General features: G+C 35.5%; 1 protein-coding gene across 17 annotated transcripts in view; it reads left to right on the top strand.

Moving 5' to 3' along the window:
- Positions 1-23,331, top strand: part of RBMS3 (RNA binding motif single stranded interacting protein 3) — a gene marked incomplete at its 3' end in the record, with an annotated part of 1,241,782 nt that overhangs the window by 1,184,244 nt on the left and 34,207 nt on the right. For 10 of the 17 annotated variants that reach the window (XM_081071703.1, XM_081071714.1, XM_081071715.1 and 7 more), the window contains one exon: positions 3,051-3,098. The exons of the other annotated variants lie outside the window; for them this stretch is intronic. In XM_081071703.1, the coding sequence (XP_080927829.1) occupies positions 3,051-3,098 (48 nt within the window). The remainder of the gene's footprint in view (positions 1-3,050; positions 3,099-23,331) is intronic. 17 annotated transcript variants of the gene reach the window in all.

Here is a 23,331-nt window from a genome sequence, read left to right on the forward strand (position 1 = left end):
ATGCAAGCGGTGTAACTTTTATTCCAAGGCTCTGCTGACCTTGAAGTATTTTCTACTTTTGTTTATTTTTGGTCACAGGACTCCCTCTATAGAACCAAAGCCCTGTTATCCATAATTTCTTATCACTCTATTGTAAGCTTTAGCAGACCACTGGGGATTTTACTGTGTTATGAGAACGGCCAAATTACATGACAATCTTGTTTTACAAGTTGCTTATCTCCTTTCCATTTGTTCAGTTGGTGGTCACCAGTGGCTTACAATGTCATTGGAATCTGCTGGAAGAAATAAAGTTTTTGTTCTGCAGCCTCCTTATCTGCAGTTATGTTTGTGTTCTCCAAACCACTGGTGATTTGTGACATCACTGCACTCCCATGGTGTAACCACAGCCACTCACAAAAATAAACTTATAATTGTACTCCATTTGTTCATCACAGTTCTCTAACATTTTTCAGGCACACCATTTCTCTTTTATTACTTTAAAATTCTGATGTTAACAGGTAAAAATCCTAAATTATTAATTTTGCTTAAAGAACGTCTTTTCAATCATTAGGTATGAATGTAAGTATTAGGACTGAGAGTGATAAAAAGCAACCCACCATGTTAAATAGACTCATGATTAGGAAATAGTATCATCAATTCATAAATGGTAATGAGTATATCTCTTTAAATGGTTTTTCAGGAAAAAGTATCAATTAATTAAAAAGTGGTTAAATACAAGACAGAAGACGTAAATAATTTTTTTAAACTTCTTTATTTTTTTTAAAACTTCTTTAGTCTTATTGTAAAATAAATGAACTTCTAAGGTAGTCTTATAAATAATAAACAAGTAAGTAGGCATTAAGTGAAAGACTAGTATTATAAAAGCTTATTTGAAAATACTAAGTTTTTCCTGTTTAAAAATGGATAAATGGATTCTGAGTTCAAATAAATTAGCAACAAAATACAAAAGCCCCAATAGATAAAATACCAAAGAATGTGAATATTTGATAAAGAAGGAAATATAATGCAGAGAGAAAAAATAAGTAGTAATTTAATCAAACACACACACAGACATATACACATAACTATTAAATAAAGTTGTAAATATAATACACATTGCTGATGAAGGTATAAGTAAATAACCATTGTAAATCATTGATTAATGATGATAAGAATCTAAATCTGTCAAAGTGTCATTTGGATAGCAAGGTGGACAGACAAGACACTTCCAAACAGCTCTACTGACTGACAAAGCAAGCAGTTTTAGTTTTAGAAGCTATTGTATGGAAATATCCTAAAATAACAGAAAAGTCTTTATACCTAAAAGTGCTCAACCCAGTATTATAATGTCTAATAAAGAAGAATGATTAAATAAATCATAAGCCATCCATAAATGAGAATGTAGCACGGCATGAAGTTATGAGTTTAAAATAAGTAAGAAAAGGATTATTTATAATCTTAATCAAAAGAGCATGATGTAAATTTGCACGTGTGGAGTATAGTGTCAAATATGAAAAGATATTTGTGAAATAAGGCCGTAAGAAATACAAAACAAGTATGGTTATTGCTGGGTGATAGGATCAGGGGTAATTTCTATTTTAATCACTATAATTTTCTACATTCTGTAAGTGTTCAACAATAAGTATGATTTACTTTTATTATTTATTTTTAAATGTTTTAAATATATTTTTGGACAAATGACTTGCGGCATGGTCTTAACATTAACTTTTTATTTGTAGTAATAATGTGTGATTGCGGTTTTTAAAAAGGTATTAGGAATTACTACCATTATTAATAAAATATTTGGAGATCCTTTAAAAATGATTCTGTTTATTCTAGCTTTGGGAATTATAATCAGCTCACTAGCTCACATACTGGTTGCGAGAAACAAAATTACTCATGCCTACCTAAGGTTTATTTGCTTTTGAATCTTTGATCAGTGTTTGCTTTTGCTGGTCAAAATGCCTTGTAATGTTGAAATTTTAATCTGTCTTCTCATGAGAGAGTGATTAACGTTGTCTTTCTGTGGCAAGGAGATTAAATAGAGAAATTTGTGATTGTCCAAATTAAATTTTCGAGTAGGTGGAAAAATGAAGTTTAGGGTTTTAGTTTTTAAAATGAAATCCTGACCACATCAATGGAATAAGGGTCACATAGAGTATCTATTTAACCATGTTTGGGCAGTTTATTTGAATGTGAGCAATATTTGGTCTTTTAGACAGTTTATCTCTCCAAGGGAAGTTAGGGCTAGATTAGAACTTTCCATTTTTATTTAAAAGGGGCATCTTGGGCCATAGGCTATGTCCCACTTTCCTTTTTCAGATCTCTGGCTAAAAGAATTCTATTCAGCCGAAGCCACTTTTTCATTTTCAAAAGAAGCAGATATATTTGGTCTCATACAACCCCAAATTTTGGTATGGATGCCATGTAGTTTAGTGAACATTTCCCTACTATTTGCCACCTCCATAGTTATGACACTTTGGAAAAAACAGCACCCATCTGTTAAATGGATCCTGCTCTATTTATCTCTGGCTCACAATTCCAGCACATAAAGCTCCTTGGCCTTAATTGACAGCCACTGGGATCAGAGCCAGAGCTGAGTAATCAGAATGCCTCCGCCCCCATAGAGTATGGAAATGTGCAAATTTTTCATTTATCTCTTTGAAATTTCCCATTCTTTATTTTTATCTCCAGAACTTTGTTTCGTATTGTGCTCTGGGCCCCTTTCAGATGGGCTGCCTCGTAGAACTTTTGTGTCAGCCAGAGCAGGGATAAATTTCATGTTGATTTCCCAAGGAAGGGATCAAAATAATGACAGACCGAGGAAGACGACTATGCTCTGGGACAGACTAGCCCGTCACCTGGGTCCCAACAACATGGAAAGTGTGGTGGTATTGGGGACCATTGCATCAAGTGTAATCTAGGGATTATAGTGCCTTAAAAGCTTGGAGGCAGGGGGCTTAGGCAACCATATGACATACAGTGGGCACTTCCAAGTTTTACAGCTAAGAGTCTATTTTATTTTCTTTTGTACTTCATTGCATTCTTTCTCATGCTCTTTTCATTCAAAGATTCAGTCCCAAGACAGGATTATGATACTCCACCAGCTGTTGTGTCAGGTAGGAAAATTCTAATTCCTTTAAGACTTGATTGGAGGGGAGAGATGGAGGTTGCCTGGTTTTCTCCAAAACTCTTTAAAGCAGTGATTCTCAACAGGACTGGGTGCAAAGAATTTGAATTTCAGTTATAGAGTGGGAGGTAGAGGGTATCGTTGGGGTAGCATGGTTCAAAAAAGTGTACTTAATATTCCAATCCAGTTTTGTGTATGGAAAATAAATATGTTGCTTTTGAAATAAAAAATAGGAGCTCCCAGGCATTTGGTCTGTGAAGGATACATGGAAAATAGAGTCTCTGTTCTGTGTATCAGTAATTCTCAGGGTTAGAAGGTTCATCAGCATTTCTGGGAAGTTGGACGATATTTATATTTATCAAAAGAGGGCACAGATTAATAAAAAAAAATATATAGCTTGAGAAGCACTGCTTTAGAGACCAGGATTCTTCTGAAATCAGAAAATCATCCCATTTTGCTTGCTTAGCACCCAGCATAGTGTCTGACCCATAGTAGGTGCTCAATATAATTGTGTGTTGAATGAATCAAAACTTCAAATTTGTTCTAAAAATGATATTTTGGATGTTAGAAGAGAAGCTGCCAATGTTCCATCTGTATAACAAAGTGGCAGAGATTGATTTGAGAATATATTAGTGTCTTGAGGATTTTAATTAGCAGTATTTAAGTGATTTCATAAAATTTAATTGTGCAGTTTATAAAAGGGTATATGTATGTGGAAAGGTGGGTTTTCATTTTGAATTGCACAGATCTTTTGGTGCTTTATTTCATCTTGTCTTTGAATTTTGCTTTCTTGCAAAAAAAGGAAAGGGGCATAATTTTTCATTTTTGTTGTGTTTTCTTTTTAACTAAATACAATTCTGGAAGCCTGAAGAGCTTTGAACACTTTGATCCTTTGATATGTTAGATGACGAGGATATAAAATCCAAACCAAGAGGGCATTGGAGAAACAGAGCAAGAGACGGAAGCCAGAAATAGAATTGAAAGAGTCCATAAGGCAGTAGAGTCTGGCAACTGAATGGTGGTTTTCAAGCAGAGAATATCATGTTCTTTCTTGGCCACCTGGTTTACATGACCAGCGTCTGAAGGGTAATCCTTTTCTAATGTCTTGTGGACGTGATTAATTATGCTCATGGATGAATATGCATCTTATAAGTTCAATTGTGAAACAGTGAGCTAGCTTTCAGCTGTGAAGTTACTTTGGTCCTCTCGGGGAGCTCTATAAAATTGTCATTAAGTAAAACAACACTTATCTTACCTCCAAGTATATCACCTGTCTTATCTCAACCTGTGTGTTTCATTTAGGATGTGGGAAACAAAACCCCAGCCCCAGGAAGATACCCCAGCCCCAGGAAGATACTTTGTTTAATGTACATAGCCTTTACTTTGTTTATAACGTGGTGTCTTTGTTTAAGAAGGGGCATATACTCTTGATAATTCACCAATATTACTAATAAGGAAAGATACAAACTGGAACTTTGTCCTTCAACTAGGTTTCCTGATTTCACTTTCAAGAACACATTGAAAAAAAGCAATGAAAACAGCAAAAGCACAGATATCAGCCATGGGTCAGACTCTACACATATCAACTGAAGCAGAACATCAGGCTGCAAACTTAGTCTTGGAATTCCCACCTAATTCCATAGACAGGTACCACTGAAAGTTCTTGAGCAGAGAAATGACTTGATTAGAGTAGTGCTTTAAGAAACGTAATATGGCAGTTTGGTGTGTGCTTGAGCAACAAGAAAAGTAAAGAACAGTTAGAAAGCCCAGATATGATGTCATTAAGAATAATATATATTATATGTATATCTCCAAGATCCAAGCAGTGGAATACGAAGGAAGAGACTAATGTAGAAGTGACAGGAAAATGAATGTCTTGGGAGATTTTACAGTTGTTTTCCTCTAATATGATTGAATTGGTGGTTTGACATCTTATAAATTTACACAGACTTCTGTGGCTTCTTTGGTCTACATCTAAATGAAAATGGACTTGCCTTCCTAAACTGTTTGTTAATTGTCTAGCGGGCACAAATTGAGAGACTTTTGAAAAATGGCATATCTTTTGTCCCAACCTTGACCAAATCAGGAAAGTGAAGCAGGCAAAGGTATTCTATTTTTTCCCCCATATCTAGCAATATGTCAATATTGGACAAGTCAAATAATAACCAATTCTTTGTTTCAGTGCAGGAATCCACTAGCTTGTCATAACGTGTCAGAGTTCAAGATATCTGCCTGGTAATCTACAGAGATATAACCCAACCTAACTTCATTCAATCACAATGTCAGACATTTATGGAACACCTGAGCATTAGGCACCACACTCAAGTACTAAAGATACGCAGATGAACACAAAATAGACAATTGGTTTAAAAAATCATAGTCTAATTTCATGTTGCGGTTTTTGTTGTTTGTGATGTTTAAACATGTAAAGTCTAGAGGAACTAAAATCTGTAATCTGAAAAGAAGATCAGAAACTCTCAGAAATAAAATGAAGTCTGAGCTGGATTTGGGTGGAGGAATAGGAGTTTACCAGTTGGACAAGAGTGGGAAAGCTACCTGAGGCAAATGGAACAGGATATGTAGACTCTTGGAGGCAAGAAACAGTATGAGATGATTGGATGACAGCAAATTCTTAGGACAAAATGTTACAATAGCAGACACTGAGGTTGGGTCAGGGTAAATACGATTGTAGGACTCTTTTCTCTTTGAGTCACATGTCACCTTGTTCTTTTATTTATTCAAATAATATTTATTGGAAGCATACTATGTGGCAATCACTGGGTTGGATGCTAGGGATACAAATTTCCTCTAAGAAGCTAAGATATAATTAGGAAGTTCAGTACAAAAGCTGATTACAACACAGTGTTGTAAGTGCTTCCATCTGGACAAATATACAGTGTTTAAATTTGTGAACTCTCCAATAAGATGCCTGAGTTCCGAATCTTCTTGTGTAACTTCCTAGTTATGGAACCTCAGGAAAATTGTTTAACTTCTCTGTAGCTTAGATTACTTATCTGAGGAATTAATAACAATAACCTAATAAGTTGTTGTGAGAATAAGGTAGGTTAAGATATACAGCCCTTTTAAAAGAGATACTAGCATAAAATAGTGTTCAAGTGTTGTTGGCAACAACTATATTATTTATTATGGTTACAAGATGCCACGATGGCACAAAGAAACACAATAACTAGTATACAGTAGTAGAAGTAAAAAGAAAAAGGAAGAAACATCTAAATGGAAACTTAAGAATACCTGGGAATTAACCAAATAACAATTAAGTTGGAAGGGGAAAGTTTCAGACCAAGAAGGAAGCATATACAAAGGCTCTTGGGTAGCAGGGTATGGAAAATTCAGGGAGCTACAGATGGTTCAACAGGGCAAGGATGCAAAAAGAGAGATGGGAAGTAGAAAAAGTGAGCCTGGAAGAATAAGCTAGAGCAATATCACCAGATATGGTGACTTGAACTTTATCCAGATGGCAATAAATGTACACTAAAAGGTTTTTAATTTGCAAAGTGACATAATCACTCTGGATATAGGATAGAGAATGCAATGGAGAGAGACAAAACTAGAAAAGAGTGACCAGAACTCAAGAACCCAAGCATGAAATCAAATTGGCATGTGCTCAAGTTGTGGAAATGAGATTAGAGAGTTGACAAATTTGTGGCATATTAAAGAAGTAGAATACACAGGACTTAGTAACTGATTGGATGTCAGGATAGAAGAGAGAATTAAAGATAGCTAGCTCTTAAGTTCCTAGCAACTTAATGGCCTGAGAAATCATTTGCTTGGATTTAAACCAGAGGACAGAGGATTAAGTTTGGCGTGAAAGAGGCCAAGTTCAATGCTATACATGTTGAGTTTGAGGTATCTATGAGGCATCCTAATAGAGATATTTCAATGAATATTTGGATGTATATGTGTGGAGCTCAGAAGACAGCTCTTAGCTAAAGGTGGATTTTGGAGTTATCATCGTGGAATTTAGTCATGCAACCTAGACAATGTGTTTGGAGTGAAGGGAAGTTTGCCCTTGAAAATGAAAATGGGCAAAAATAAGCCTAAAATAAAGATTGGAAAAGACTATGATAGACACAGAAGGAAAACCAAAAAACATGAGGTTTCAAAAGAAGCAAAAGCAAGAGAGTATTTCAAAAGAAGCCTGTTCAGTAAGAAGAGTCCTGAAAAGAAGCCATTGTATTTAGCTACACAGAAGTCACTAGTCAATTTGTTGGGGCTGTTTTCAGGGGAGGGGCAAAGACAGTGAATGTCCTGTAAGGAAGTGTATATAACAAATGCCAGAAACTTAACAAATTTGGCTTTCAAGAGGAGTAGAAAAGATAATAGAAAACAAATGGAGAATGGAACTGACTGATTTACTGATTTTTTTTTTTTTAAGATGGAAAATACTTGGTCATGATAAGAAGAAGCCAGAAAAGAGTTCTAAAGTTTAAAGATATAATTCATAAAGGGGATGACTGATAGATCAAGGTCATTGAGGAAGCTAGACACTTCTAGGAATATGGGAGGACAGACAGAGGGATGACAAATATGCATGTATGTTTGTAAATGTAGGGATAGGAAGTCAAAGGATTTTGTACACGATGAATACTATTTGTTTTTATGCGAAGTATTAAGTGACATTGTCTGAGAGTGAATGGGAGATGGCCTGGTAAGGGACTTAAAGAGAACAGAGCTGTGGAAAACTGTGGGGTAAGAAAGCCGACTAGAAATACATACAAAGCTTGAAGGGCAGTACCGGGGGTCCATTTGAAGCTATAGACTATGGACTTTTATGATACCAATCTGTGATTTTTTATGATACCAGTCACACTCTTGATCAGTAGCCAAAAAGGCAGACAGGAGGTTCAGTCCAAGGCTAAGGTTTTGCTGAGTAGAGTGAGATAAAGGACAATGTGTGATGACAATATTGGCAAGAGAATGACTCACTGACTCCAGGATGAATAGAAAGAGAAAAAGAGGGCAGTAGGAGATAGGAGAGAGGGAGAAACAGGGAAGATAGAAAGTAGGGGTCTCAATGAGATGTACAACGTGGTCTGAAGTAGAATACTGGGTTTGCAGATTTTGGATAATGAACTACGACTTCACAGCAATGTCAATGTCATGGGAGCAGATGACCAAAGTGGACTTGAGGTGAAGGTCACAGAGGTTAAGGAAATCAAGCAAAATGAACCTAAGAAGCTGCTATTTAAATGAGGTGTTTTTGTATGTATGGATTTGGTTTTGTTTTATTTGGTTTTTAACATTAATACATTGTGAGCTCATCTTCAGAATGTTCCAAATACAGGGGATCACTAATAGAATATATTTCTGAAATGTGTTACAAAGACAATGAAGACTTTTCCTCTCAAAATTTCAAGAATAAAGTTCTTTCCAGAACACTTGGAATATAGACTTAACTAAAGGCAGAAAAGTATATCAGATCAGTGGTGTTTTCCATTGTGTGGTTTGTGTATCACTATGTTACTTAAAATTAATTAAGGAGTACAGGGACCCAAACTTTTTATTTCAGTTCAGCAGCTGCATAGTTACTTTAATGTAAATTTGAATAACATACAATAAGTTCATCAAATTCATAAAGAATGGAGCTAAAGCAATAGTGGCGATGTCCAAAAGAAAGTGACTGACGTTTGAGAAATGAAGAGTCTTCTATATATTTCACTGGAGTCATCTCTCCTTGTCTAAGTCTCTGCTACATCTTATCCAGCTTATTTTAAGAGCAGAGAAGAGGAGGTTGGAATTACTTCTGCATTTTCATGAAAAATCAAAAGTCTAGTCTCTTCTTAGTGTATCTTTTTCATAACAATTATAACTATTAATAAGATCATATTTTGAGTAAATTTGAAAATATTTGCTTAAAAACATCATTTTTTTTCTTTTGTTAGTTGAATTTTATGAAGCAGTACATATGAAAACTAATCCATTGTCACATTTTTATCTCGGTTGCTTTGAGCTTAGTTTCCTTGAAGGACATCATCAGAAAATCAAGCAAAAGACTTGCAACAGAGAATGAAATTAGAACCAAAATTCATTCTCATTTTTTGAAAGCCTAAAGAGTTCAGAATTTGAATTTGTGTTCGGAAAAAATATAAAATGAAATAAGCACCCAAAAAATGCATGACAGGAACCCATGGAACTTCTGGAACACATATTCATTCTCTGTCATATCCTTTCTGCACACCAGCTAAAATAGGTTGAAAATAGTCAATGTCACCAGTACAACTTCAGGACAAGTTTTCACAAAAAAGTATACATAAATCACAATATAATTTCACTCAATGTGGTTGAATATGAAGTCCATAAGTGTCAGGTTTCTAGCCAGGAAATTATATTCTATAAATGAAGTCCGAATCAAGGCAAAATTCACTGTTAAAATGGTATGCAGTTTTTCCATGTTATTTTTGCTAATCCGTAACATCAGTTTGCATTAGAAAGCTTCATTAATAATTTGGAATTGGTGATGTTCTACCAAAGATTTGGTTGAAGCCATCTTTATAAACTAGTTTACTTTATAAACTATCCCATAATTTGGATGGAGGGGTATTTAAGCTACTTCAAAGAACAAAAACTATTTTTCAAGCTCTAAACAGCATCTGTTTTCACGGGTACCATAAGTTAATTGCAAATGATTTCCATTTCTTAATTAAAAATTATGTCCATTAGTACCTCCAATTAGTAACAATTAGCCATTAAATTGTATTTACTGTAAAAGACCTGGCACAGAGTTATAAGTGTTCCCACAAGCCATGCATGAAAATCAGTTTTATTTCTTTGCTCAAATACTGTGCATCTACTTTGATTACAAAACTACATTTGTTTAAGTGTACTAATTAATTCATTTTTTCTTTCAATAAGTTGTAATAAGGGAGACTTTGTTCTACTCATTATCCATTCACTCCACTAATAGCCACTAATATTCACTGAGCTGCTGTAATGCTACAAGGAACCAAGGCTTGATGGTATAAAATAAGAGATGCATTCCTTGCCTTCAAAGAACCTAGACTCTAACAGAGGACAAGGCTATAGAGAACTGTCATAGCACATAGAACAGGACTTTGTACATATTTGTACAAGTATTTGCCAAATAAGCATATGCATGCTGTTATTGTGTTTCTGCTGGCACGTTTATATTGTTCTCTACATTACAAAAATGAAGTCTTGAAAATTTCCTGGGAGACTACAATGTTTATTGCTCTTCTCAAGTAACTGAAATCAAAGGGCACTTAAGCAAATAGACTGTTCTGATATATATGTGTGTGTGTATATACATATAGATAGACAGATAGATAGATAGATAGATAGATAGATAGATAGATAGATAGATAGATAGATATCACTGTTATTTAGCCCAGTTTATTTAGGGGGTGGGGGATAGTGTAGGGGAGAGTTGGGATAAGAAGATATAATATGCTTATGGCTATCTTCTAATCCAGAAAGTTTTGTTTTGTTTTGTTTCTGTAAAGGTCCAGACAGAAAATATTTTAGGCTTTGCCAGCCATGCAGCCTATGTCATGACTACTCTGCTCTGCCTTATAGGGTGAAAACAGCCACAGACTGTGTGTAAATGGTTGAGCATGGCTATGTTCTAATAAAGTTTTATTTATAAAAATAGGCAGTAAGCTAAATTTGGCCTGTGGTATCTCAATCTCTCCCTCTCCTCTTCTAATCAATTTATTTTCATTAGTATTCCAAATTAAATACTGTTACTGATAAGCATGAAGTAAGTGCTTTATGCTTCTTTATGATAAGCATGAAGTAAGTGCTTTTCTTTTAAAGTCAGGATTTTTGTGTTTGTTTTTTTGTTTGTTTGTTTGTTTTTGTGAAAGGCAGATGAAATGTCAGAAAAGCAGAGGTGGGACAGATTGAGATGAAGATTGAAACTTTTCTTGGTGTTTTAGTTTGTATAGCATAGTGATTATAGAACTGAAGTATTAAAACACTTTAAAGATATGCCTATTTTTAACATACTCATCATATATTGGTTTTCTGGAATTTATTTGTACATCCCACTAACGGAGGATTATCAACCAGGAAAATCAAATATATATTCTGCTTAGTATCCTCTTGGCAGACTTTAGAATTCTGTTTTTTTTATTTTTATTTAATGAATTTATTGGGATGACATTGGATAGTAAAGTTATAATAGGTTTCAAATGTATGTTTCTATAATACATTATCTATATAGAATTCTATACCTTTAGAAATTTACGGAAATGGTAAGAGATACTTCCCAACAGATATAACTCCAGTCATCTCCAGGCCTGGGATGACTGGAGATATAACTGCCCTTCTATGGCCAATTCAGGGCACAATTCCATTTGGTGATGCTGTACACTCATCACATGGAAAGGTGGCATCCCAAATTCTGTCTCTTTGTATTAAACTGCAAAAGTAATTGCAATTTCAAAGGTTAAAAATAATTGCAAAAACCGCGATTACTTTTGCACCAACCTAATAGTAGACTCCCTCAGTGAGTGGCAGCAAAGGGCTTGTCACTTAGTACTTCAGTCATCTAAACGGCAGCACTTGCATCATGGCAACAAAGGAAGAGCGCATTTTCAAGACAACAGTAGATTTTAAAGGAAGCCAATTGCATGTGCAGGAATCAGCACGTCTGGTACTGACAGCACATGGTTCCCTTTTTAATCAACAGCACAAAGTGGGACCTTGAGATTCCAGTCAGAGAATCCAACCATGAATAGACTAAGGTTTAGCACTTGCCAAAGGCATGTTTCGGATGTCTGATACTGGAGAGATCCTGCCTGACAGACCTGCTAACATTCCTTTAGACTCGATGTCAAATTAGTTTATCAGAACACAAATGACCCAAACTGTATGATTGCATGTCCCTAAAGAAATGTTTTCTCAGAGTTAAAATTTAATATCTTAAACTCTTCTTTCTTAGACAGGTGATATATGACACACACACTTAAACAACGTTACTGGTTTTCTTGAGGACACCACAGTGAAAGTAATTGTCCATTAGTTTACCCGATGTTCCTTATATAAAGAAGCAAGTGATAAATTGATCCTTGAGTTCAGAGCCTAGGCAACTCTCTTTCTCTCCACATGAACAGATATACTTCTTTTGAACTGACAATGTAAAATGTATAAGTTAATCGATTTCCCTTTTGGCCTTGGTTATCAGGACAGTAGAAGCCAAATACAGGACAGGATAAATGTTCTTGGTAGCATGTTCTGTGTAGGGCTCTCAAATCTTCAGCAATTTGCTAGTGTTTTTTTTAATTGTCCTTTTGACTATAGTGCTTAAGTTTGTAAACCCTTCACAAATTCAGTTTGGAAGAACAAAAGCTCTAATTCCTGTGGATAAAAAAAGAAATACATGAAAAATGCTAATGGACTCGGGGAAGTTCGTGTTCTACAAAGTCTCAGTGGAAAGATAAAATGAAAGATGACTGTGGTTACGTTGATCTGATCTAAAACATCTCAGGCAGACACTGTTTTTATTCATTCACACAAATGTAATTCTGAATAGGAATAAGTATGGTATAATAATCGGAAATGGCTTTTAGAGTCAAGAGTGTATGTGTGATTCCCACTCCCACAATTTAATAATTATTTAACAATGATAGCTTTTTTAATTTTCTGAAGCTTGCTACTCCTTTCCTTAAGTATAGATAATAATGCATTAGTATCTCCATATGTGTACTAGTCTGAGGATTAATTGAGATGACATATAAAGTACCTAGTAAATGCCTGACTCATAATAAATATTGAACAATTGGGGCTTCCTTCCTTCTTCATTTCCCCACATTCAGGGAACTGCGTTAGGACTTTTGTAGTATCACTAACCATACATTTGCCATGATGAATTGAGTGAACTAAAGTAATGTTTGAAAATAGTTTCCAAACCCAGTATCTTCAAATACCAGAAATACTAAGATAGTTCATTACATATCTTCTCTATTGGATGAACAAATGTAATATTAATAACTAGATTAACATAATAAGTAAGTTATAAAACTTTTTTTAACAATATAAAGATGGTATTTATGATATAAAGTGAAAAAGGTGACAAAATTGAACAATCATGATTTTGAGTCCTAAAACGTGAACATGAAAAGAAGCTAGAAGAGAATACATTAAATGATTATCTTTTGTGTCTTTAATTTCTTTTACTTAAATTTTTTAACATGTTCCTTTGAAACTTGTATCATTTACTAAAATTTCAATAGCACAGTCTTTGGATAGACTTAAATTTAGGGAATATTTATGTAGCATGAAAACATGAATGTATTAACATAAAGACAATAATGATGATTGTGATGATGATTTTGGTGGGAGTGGTAGCAATGATGACCTCCAAAGTTTTCCCCACTTTCATTCATTATATCTCAACAGTAGGGCATTTAAGGCAGAATTAAAAGAAGCTAATCTCTTTGTAAAAGTGAAGTAGAATCTTTGAGTGATTCTGTAGTCTAAAGTTACTCTCAATTTTATGAGAATTCATTGTCCGCCTACTAGAAGATGCCTCTCCACAACCAATCGACTGCTGCTTTTAATATTTTTCCATATTGAAATCATATTTTAAATACTACGTTCTGTTTCTTAAATGCAACACTTGGAATAATGTAAAATCTTCCCAAGAGACTAAAAGTCTCTTGGGATTTATGGAATTGATGTAACAATTTGAAATTGGGTCATACATAATATATATTTAATTGCATAATGATATTGTCTAACTTCTACAAGTTATATATAATATAATTGTATATGTGCATATATGTGCATATACACATATGTGTATAATGAAATATTCGGTTATTGGAGATAATTTGTTTCCTCAACTGCAGATCATAAAATATTTATTCTTACGAAATCATAATATTTTTTCCAAGTCCATTGTCACCAAAGATATTGCTTATTCTTCCTTCTTTTGAATCAAATCAATAAAAATTCTAAGTTTTATTCATTTTGCTAATGTGGAATATATCACTAACAGAGTATTATTTCTTATCAGACCAGGTTTCTTTTTTTTTTTTTTTTTTTTTTTTTTTTTACTTGTTGGAACTGTGCACTCACTATGATTTAGTTTTGGCAAAATATTGATTGACCTGACCTGGGTACTGCATATCAAAACTATAATCACTTCACATCAAATTTCCTTAAAAATAGAAAGAAAACTTGAAAAGAATTTGAACCCGTGGTGTCCTTTAATTTACATGCAATGGACATATTTCATTTGGCAGCCAAACTATGTTGGATTCAAAGTAATGGGTTGTAGGCACCTATAAGGCATAAATTTAATTACTTTATGTGTCTGGTGTGAGGTTAGCAGTCTGCCCAAGAGACTCAAATCTGGGAAATCACAGGACTCCAGATTCGGGAAATGGTAATTTCATTCATAATTGAGCAGTTGTTCTAGCAAAGCAAATAAAAGAATTGTTTTAAAAAAATTGTTGTGATTTTTAATGTACTTGTGCTAAAAGGTTAAAGCCTACTAGCCAAAGAAGGCCAGAAACCAACTATAGACAAACAAAGTTAGCTTGCAGAAATAAGGGACAAGTTACATCAGATGAACCATGGAGCATCTAAGAAGTTTGGAGGAGATTATTTTAGGATTGCAGCTCCTGCAGTGTGAGAAGGGCTTACGGAAGTGACAGTTTAGTTTGCATTGGGTGTTACCAGGACGTGAGGGAAGGTTAAATGATTGTGAGTCCTAATATTAGGTTGGTACAAAAGTAATTGCAAAAGGTTAAAACAAAAATTGCAAACAATTACTTTTGCACCAACCTAATAAGTACTGTCTAGTAGGTGAGAGGAACAAAGCAGAGCTAGCACTGTCATAAAGATGCAGTTGCCATTCACCTTAGACAGAAAAGGGAGACATTTGTTTTTAGGTTTGAAGAATGTCCCTGCTGCTGTCTTTTATACCTGACAGTCATCATATGATCTTGTCTGAAAATTGTTGATAATCTCTTAAAATGTTTTAGTTGGTAATACTATGACCTACCTGATAGCTACCAGCTACTTAAAGAGAATTTGAGAGATTTCCATTCTTTTCTTACCTAACGGGCAATTTTAATGTTGCGTGACAAAAATGTAACTGAACATTGAATCGCCTTGATAAAATGTAAGTGCAAACATGAGATAGGTCAAAATGCATTTTATTCATCTCATGCACTGAGTGTCTATGGAAGGTACTGTGAATACAAAGATGATTTTATGTACACCAAAAGCACACGGTGTCCTAGGCGCTGTGCTAAGTGCTTTACGTGGGTTGATTAGTTACATGTAATTCTCACAGCCAACCAGAAAGGAAGTTTCGGTGTCCTCTACAAATTGCTTTTTTATAAGTGTAGCTGGACCCTCACTTATATTTATGCTCCTTTGGCTGTTTTAAAAGTTTTGATCTTCTCAAGACCCAATTATGAGTCCTGCCATTTATGCTCAGAAATGGATACTTCCTCCTTTATGAGAAGACGGCTACCATAATTGATCTCATCTCCCACTGATGTTTTCTCTTTATGTCAAATGTCTGTCAGTTTCTTCATTCTCCCTCTCTTCTTTTCCTCCTGTATTTTGTCAAGCCATGGCCCTGTTTTTGACAACGTTAATCCTTCTGTGTTCTTGATTTCATTTGTCTTCACCTTTTTGATGGTCTTATGGCATTGATTTCTCTCTGTTCCACTTGCATCTTCTTCAGTATGTATTTATCCATTGTTGACTTTTCCTCTGCTTTAAAAAAAAAAAAGGTGTAGATGCTTTTTAACTTGTTTCTCATGGCACTGGTCTTAGAGCACTTTGCTTTTTTTCGTTCTCTTCCCAGGGAAGTTATCAGTTTCCTTCATTTTGACTGTCATATAGGTGACCTCCACATCTATATTGCTCATTCTATCCTCTTGTTTTGAGTTCCATGCCTATGTTCCAAGCAACCTCCTAGATGTCCCCCATATACTCCTACTACCTTTGGCTGGCCCCATGGAAGTTCAGACTTCATAGTCACATTTAAGTCTCATCCTCTTTCCTCCCAATTCAGATTCTTCTGCAGACTTTCCTAGGGTTCAAGCAAACTTCTATAAATATTATTTCTCTAAGCCAAGATTTTGCAAATAAAGTGTAGCTATGAGGTTAGGATTGTCCTGGTCTTTTACAATGGGTTAAAGTATAGCTCGTCTTTTTTGGGTGAGAACCATATGATTTAATATTCAACTGAGCTTGGAGTAGGATAAGAAAATCTCTTATAAATTGAGGAATCACTTTTCTCCCAGACAGTTGTGCTTAACACCTCAGAGACATTTTGGCTTACCCCATATAAAAACTTTCTTTTTCTTATAAATTCCACTTCTATAATATACTTTGAATCTGTTTTACCCATTCCATTCTCTTACCTCAGTCTAGGTTGGGTCCTTATTACCTTTCATTTTATTGTTGCAATGTTTTCCTAATGTCAATACCTGGTCTCCCCCTCCCCTTTTTTTTTTTCAGCCTTCACATAAATGCCTAAATAAGATTTGACTTTAACACTTTTAAACTTTGTCTGCAAGGATATAGTCTTAATATAACAACTGGGACTTAGTAAATAACAATCCCACCATATGATGATTGCCACAAAGGGTGCAGATTAGATCTCGGGATCTAAAGTCATTTCTTCTAATAGCAACTCTCACACTTGCATGCCAACACATACCAGAAATGTTAACACTACTCAAAGCTGCCGGTGGCTTAAAGATATTATTCTACAGCTATGTCACAGTGTGATGATTGCTCACTGATCTTTGTGTGAGAGCAGACCTAAAATTGTTCTGAGAAAAATCTTGTGTTTCCTGCAGCTAACCTCCAAATACAGGGGGTTTATTTGATGTGAAGTGAATGGATTCTCTTAAATTCTTTTTAGCTCCTTCTATTTGACACTATCTAACGAATGCCAAGTTCAGTTGATGGTTAAAGCAGAGGGACCTACGTGTAACCAGCAGCAAAGAAAGCTACATGCCAAGTTCTTATCAAGAAGTGTAACAATTCCAAAGTCACTGCTACTCATACCTTTTAGAACCTTGGTGAAGAGAAAACAAAATTTTTGAGGGCTATTTGGATAATATGCAGTATATCCTTTCTCCTTGGTTACTCTAAATTTTATCCCTGGATTCATCTGAAAAGGTGACTTACCCGGTTGACTGTGTCTCGCTGACCCCCTGAAAAATAGCTTTTCCTGCCTTACGCATTGGCACAGTGCCATTCACTCACACTTGAAGGACATCATAATAAATAGCCCCTGGAAACTAGCTTTGCTTACTTTAAAGCTATTGTGCATTAGAGTATCCATTCCTTTCATACCTATGGGAGAAATGTCTCTTTTGGCTCCATATATGGAATTGGTCTTCTATGCATCTGGTTTATTTTCTTACCTAATGGACACTGTGCATCGTATAATTCATTGCTAACTAACTCTGATAAATTTTAATGGCATTTATTTTATTAGCCTTGCCAACTTCATCTTACTTTGTTTCCCTTTGACTCATTTTTCAAACTTATTTGATACTACATTTTATATACTTTGAAGTTGCCGTAAATCCTTTTTGGGAGCAAGGGGAGCCACAATTAAATCAATTGTATAAATGGAGACTCCTAATGTATTATTTTCCCAGTCAAGTGTCACAACTCAAAGACTCCAAGAATTAAGAAGGACTCATCAGCCTTGTGTTTGAGGCTTGCTCCAGTATAATCCTCAAGCTATTCTTCCAGCTGTTTTTCCTACTCTCGCTCCTCAGCTCTATTCTTTCATGGGTCACAAGTATTTGTTGGATGTGTTTGGCTGTGATCACTTTCTTTCTTGCCTTTACTCAGGCTGATTTTCTGCCTGGAATGTCTTCCCTGTCACACCTACAGTCTCTGTTGGTCACATCTTGCCTAGCTCTACCACCTATCTCTTCCATGATGCTCTTTCTGATTTTCACAGCCAGATGTGATGTCACTTTATTTTGAAAATTGTCAAAGTCTTCTGTTAGCACCTGTTGTACTCCACTTGATAGTATAGATCCTTGTACATTCTCACCATCCCATTTTTAGATGGTAGGTCCCTGGAGGTTTCGAGGTCAAGGACTATATACTCTTCTTGTTATCCCTGCTGGTCCTAAAGCTCAAATTTTTGATGAGAATAAAACAGTCTTCAAATAAGGACTCACCCTCAATTAATGATTTGACACTGACTTTTACTACAAATAAATGTGGAAGACAAAATGTAGAGGTAATGCTAAGGTAGTCCAATTGCCTGAATTTTCTCTAGCAGACCTTAAATTTAGGACATTGCTTCTCCCCCAGAAAATTACTCTAGGTAAGTAACTGCCATCCCCTAGTAGGATTAATATCCCTTAGCTGGACTAGTCTTGCTGATTCAAGCCTTAAACCACCCAACTTCATTCACTCTGTAGCCACCAGAACTATCTTTCTAAAACAAACATGTGACCTCCATCAAGTCCTTCCACAGCCTTCCAAACATCAACCTCAGTCCTCAGCCAATGCTACAAGGCCCCTCATGATCGCCTGCTTCTCCAGAATCTACTCTTACTACTTCTGTGCTCCAAGCAAAATGAACGGCTTTCCCAAGTTCCCAACATGGGCCTAGCCTCCAGGGTCTTCACATAAGTGGGAATCTGATAACTATGAGAAGGAAGTCCGTCTGTCTGGAATGCTTTTTCCTCTACTCTTCAAGTTGCTAATGCTGGCTTGTTTTGCAGACACTGTCTCAGATTCTTTCTTCTTCTTGGAAGTCTCCTTCTTCCCTCTGTCTTGTCTCACAGTTGCCATTTTTTCTTGTTCCCTTAGGTCCCTGGGAGTATCTTCATCATCACATTTAACACATGGCGTCATCATTCTATGTTTCATTTCCTTTTTTCTTTCTAGAGTAAAGACTATAAATTCCTTTAGAGCAGAAATTATTCACATTTATCTTATGACCCAGCAGCATCTGAGTAGGTATTTAAAAAATACTTCGTGATTGAATAAATGATATCTACATTTAAAAATGCTGATTTCGTAGATATACCTTCGGTATAATCCTGACCTTAACTTCAAAAGATTAAAATTGCAAGAGGAAAACAGACTCAGAATTCCCGAGAAGTTTAGAAATTTGAATGAACAACCAAGTGCAGAGAGCTTTCTGAATGGAACAGAAAAATATCATGAACACGAAAGTGGAAGAAAATGGGGAAGGATTTGGAGAAAGTAGAATTATTGGGGGGAAAAATTCTTACATGAAATAATGTTAAAAATTGGTTGAAACCTACAACATGTCTGTTAGAAATAAAACTGTTCTTTAGCAAAGCCACATATATGGAAGGTTTCATTGTGTTAATTGTTTTCTCTAGATAGCCATCACATTCATTTATCTTACTAACATTATTATAATTGATTCTCTGGGGTCACCTTCTGAAGGTACTTTCATACCCTTTTTATTCTCCAGATCCTGACATGCACGTCACCACAAACATACTGGTCCCAATAACATAGCGTTTTTTGCCTCAGTTTTTTAAATCAGTTTTTCAATGGCTAATGTCATGCCTTTTGCATATTCTCTGAAAGACATGCATCCAGGAGCCCCACCATCATTGTGAATTGTAATCAGGACAAGTAATGGCCTTTCGCTCTTTTTCATTAATGAAATGGAAAAGCACCATACCTAATCCATTAGTGATACACTATTATATTGAGAGCTTACTGAAGAAAGGCAGCCAGCCAGTGGACATAGGGCTGGTTTCCCTTAAACAGGATTTTCAACAGTTATCAAGCAAAGCACCCTTTCATCTTGCAGGAAAGTTTGTGCTCTATCCCTCTCTCTTTCATTTTGTTTTGTTCTAATTTATCCTGACAGTCCATAATTGATTTAGGTAATGTTTTCTAAATGACATTATTTTTTTTTCCAGATTAACAGTATTCATAGGGATCAAATATCAATTAGTCTTTTGAAAACATTTCTCTTTGATTGTTGCTGTCTGTGGATTTTAGTTTCATGAACTCCTTACACTCAAAGAGATTTTTTTTCCCCTTGACTTTTCTTATTGTAAAACTGGATATAAATGTAAAATGAACAGCCATTCTGATTCTATTACTATTGGTGTTGTTTTAGCATTTATGCAGATAAAACTCCCCTGTGATTGCCATTCCTATAGGAAATTATGTTTGATTGGTGGTCCTGAAAGTGGCCAGCTCAGGCAAGACTTGAAGGTTTTTGTTTCTTTTTTATAATTCCCTATACTCAATTGAATCATTTTGCCCATAGCTTTCAATTTATAATGTGTCTGTTTTCTTTAAAACTCACATCACTAGCATTTGTACTTATCACCCAAGCCATTTAGACTTCAAGTTCATTTGAAGAGCTAATTCCACATGTTAAAGTGCATATGTATGTGTAGAACCCAGTTTCTAAGATACCTTTCCTTAGGAATTTCATCAAAAGTAGGATATGACTACTCAGCCAAAGCAAAGTACATTGGCTTTACAGTCTTTTTTCTATAATCACTAATTTATGTGTTAAGAAAATGAATATTAAAGCAAGTAACACAATCAGTACATTCTGGTTCAAGCATGGGAAAGTGCAGTTTCGGTGTTCATTTCTGCAGTGGGTTCTCTTTATCACCTCCTCCTCACCACAGTCCACTGTCAGTGACCACACAGAATGAGAAGACATGTATACTTGACAGCTCAACAGATATACCTGACCCCCTCCCAATACTGGGCACGCAGCCCCAGGTAGAGGAATGAACCCAAGCTTGGAGAAAGATGAGCATTTAAATCCCAGCTCTTTCATGTTCTCTCTGTGTGGTCTCTCTGAAGCTGTTTTTTCATCTGTAAATGAAGATAATGATAATACCCAACAGAGATACATCATGACAGTTAGATGAGATATTAGAAAGGTCATAGCACATACTCAAGACTCCTCACTTTCTAGAATTCCAAGTTTCGGACTTAACATTTTCAATTCTCTAAGTTATTATTTCTCGAAATGTGTTACTAGAGGAGCAGCATCAGCAGCTCCTGAGAATATGTCGGAAATACAATTCTCAGGCTCCACACCAGACATACTGAATCCAAAACTGAAGGTGGGCCCAGCAATACCTTCTTTAACAAGCCACCCAGGCAATTCTGATGCACCTTCATGTTTGAGAACCAGTGCTCTAAGCCAATCAGCCAATCACAGGCACGTGTGTGAGGGGGGAAGGATAAACTAATTTAGACAATGGAAGAAATTAAACTGATGGTGGAATGAAAGTAGAATGTTAATTATCTTCTATTATTTAAACCCTTTTCTTCCTTCTACAATTCTATTCTATGGTGTAGTCTTGTGTGATTTCTTTCCTCCTGCGGGATGTGTTTTGAAAGACCAACAGAATTCTTCTTAGGTTAAAATATAAATATAGTGGGTCTCTTGGGGAGAAATGAATAAATCCCTATTTGAATGTATATAGTGCACTCAAAACTATCGGAATTCATGGCCTATAGTGATGTATTTAGAAACTCCAAGGAAAATGAAATCAAATGAGTCAGCACATTGGCATAGTGTATCCACTATGACATGATCAGTTACAAAAGATACTTTTAGAATTACATAGACCAAAACCCAGAAAGAGAGTTCAATTCTCTGTCTTGGTCTGGAGAGATGGGAAGCACAACTGTTTACAAACATAACTGGAGTAATTCGTAGGTGTGATGTGCTTCTGGTCTTTTTACATGGTTACTTCAGGGAGGTCTTACTAATGTAACAAAGTTAAAGTTCTACTTTTAAAAGGGCCAAGACTCATATGAGATGTATATATAGATATATAGTTACAGATGAAGAAGAAATCACACCACGTCAACAAGCATCTCTCTCCCTAGCACATTTCTTTGAGCTCCCCGAGTATTTAGGACACTAACTAAATTGGCCCTTTTTTATTTTCCACTGGTGTTAAACACAGCTAAGAGGATTACACTATACTTGGATATTAAGGCTCTTTTTTGTAACTGTCAGCATCTAATCCTAATTATTCATCGTTTGTATTTCTAAAATATATAAAGCTAGAAACAAAGCTTTCAACCGAGTCTCCAATTTCACAGTCAGGTTGACCTTCATATTCGCAGATGCTCTGTGTCTTATTGCTAATGAGAACAGTTGTACTTTTCTGTCCTCCTCTCCACCCTCCCCTCTTTCTGCCATTGCCTGCAGAAAGACTCCTGCATCGTAGAATTGGGAAGAAATTTTATTGTGCATATATTTACTTAGCTCCTGTGCCTTTTACAATTGTTTTAAATTCCTTTGGGGATGCAGTTTTATTCCTTTTTCCTTCCCTGTTCTTAACGGAGGGTAAAACTCCAGGGAAGAATGATAGAAAGTCAGAGTACTCAACGTGAATCATCACTTAAAAAATTTGATTAATCTTTTGGTCATTTACATGAAATAGAGATTTCCTTGGGAAACATATTTATGCATCATTTCCTAAATAACCTCTAGGATACAAGATCTTAAATTTTGTAGAGTATTAGAATCACAGGGGTGGGTTAAATATCCCAGTGCTCAAGCCACACCCCAGGCGAGTTAAATCAGGTTACCTGTAGGTAGAACCTAGACATCAGTATTTTGTTGAAACTTCCCAGGAGATTCCAATATAAAGCCAAGTTTAAAAACTTGGTCCTAGAGAATGATCCTCAATCTCATAAGATGTTAATGTTGTACTTGGGTGAAAAAAAAGTTCTACGGGAAATATAGCAAATCGTATTTGTCTCCTTATAGATTCTTATAGATTCACAGTAAATATTTCCACATGAAAGACTGAGAAGTCCTGCAGGGGTAAAAATAATAGTAAATTTAAAGATGGAAGAAGGAAAAAGAGAAAAAAAGAACTCTCACCCTCAAAAAAAGCAAACATACCCTCTTAGCTTGGTTTATTCTGTCCTTTTTTAAACTTGTTACTCAGAGGTGACTTTGTATGTGGAATACCTGTTTAGAAAAATGTGGAACACTCCTTCTGTGGAATATTATTTGGAAGATACTGAATAAAAGGATTCCACAGCAAAGTCTTTTTTTGCAATGTTTATTAAAGACCGGATTATATCTAGATTTTGCTTCACTCTCGTGTAGCATTTGATATTTAAAATAACTTCTTGAGTTTACCATAAGAATTCAGAAATTATGCAAAGTGTCTGATAGAAATAGGATGCTTGGGTCACAAACACTATAGGAAGTTTAGTTTAGGAAGGTTAGTCTCCTAAAT

Source organism: Rhinolophus hipposideros, assembly GCF_964194185.1.
Source record: "Rhinolophus hipposideros genome assembly, chromosome: 14".
NCBI classification, from domain to species: Eukaryota; Metazoa; Chordata; class Mammalia; order Chiroptera; family Rhinolophidae; genus Rhinolophus; species Rhinolophus hipposideros.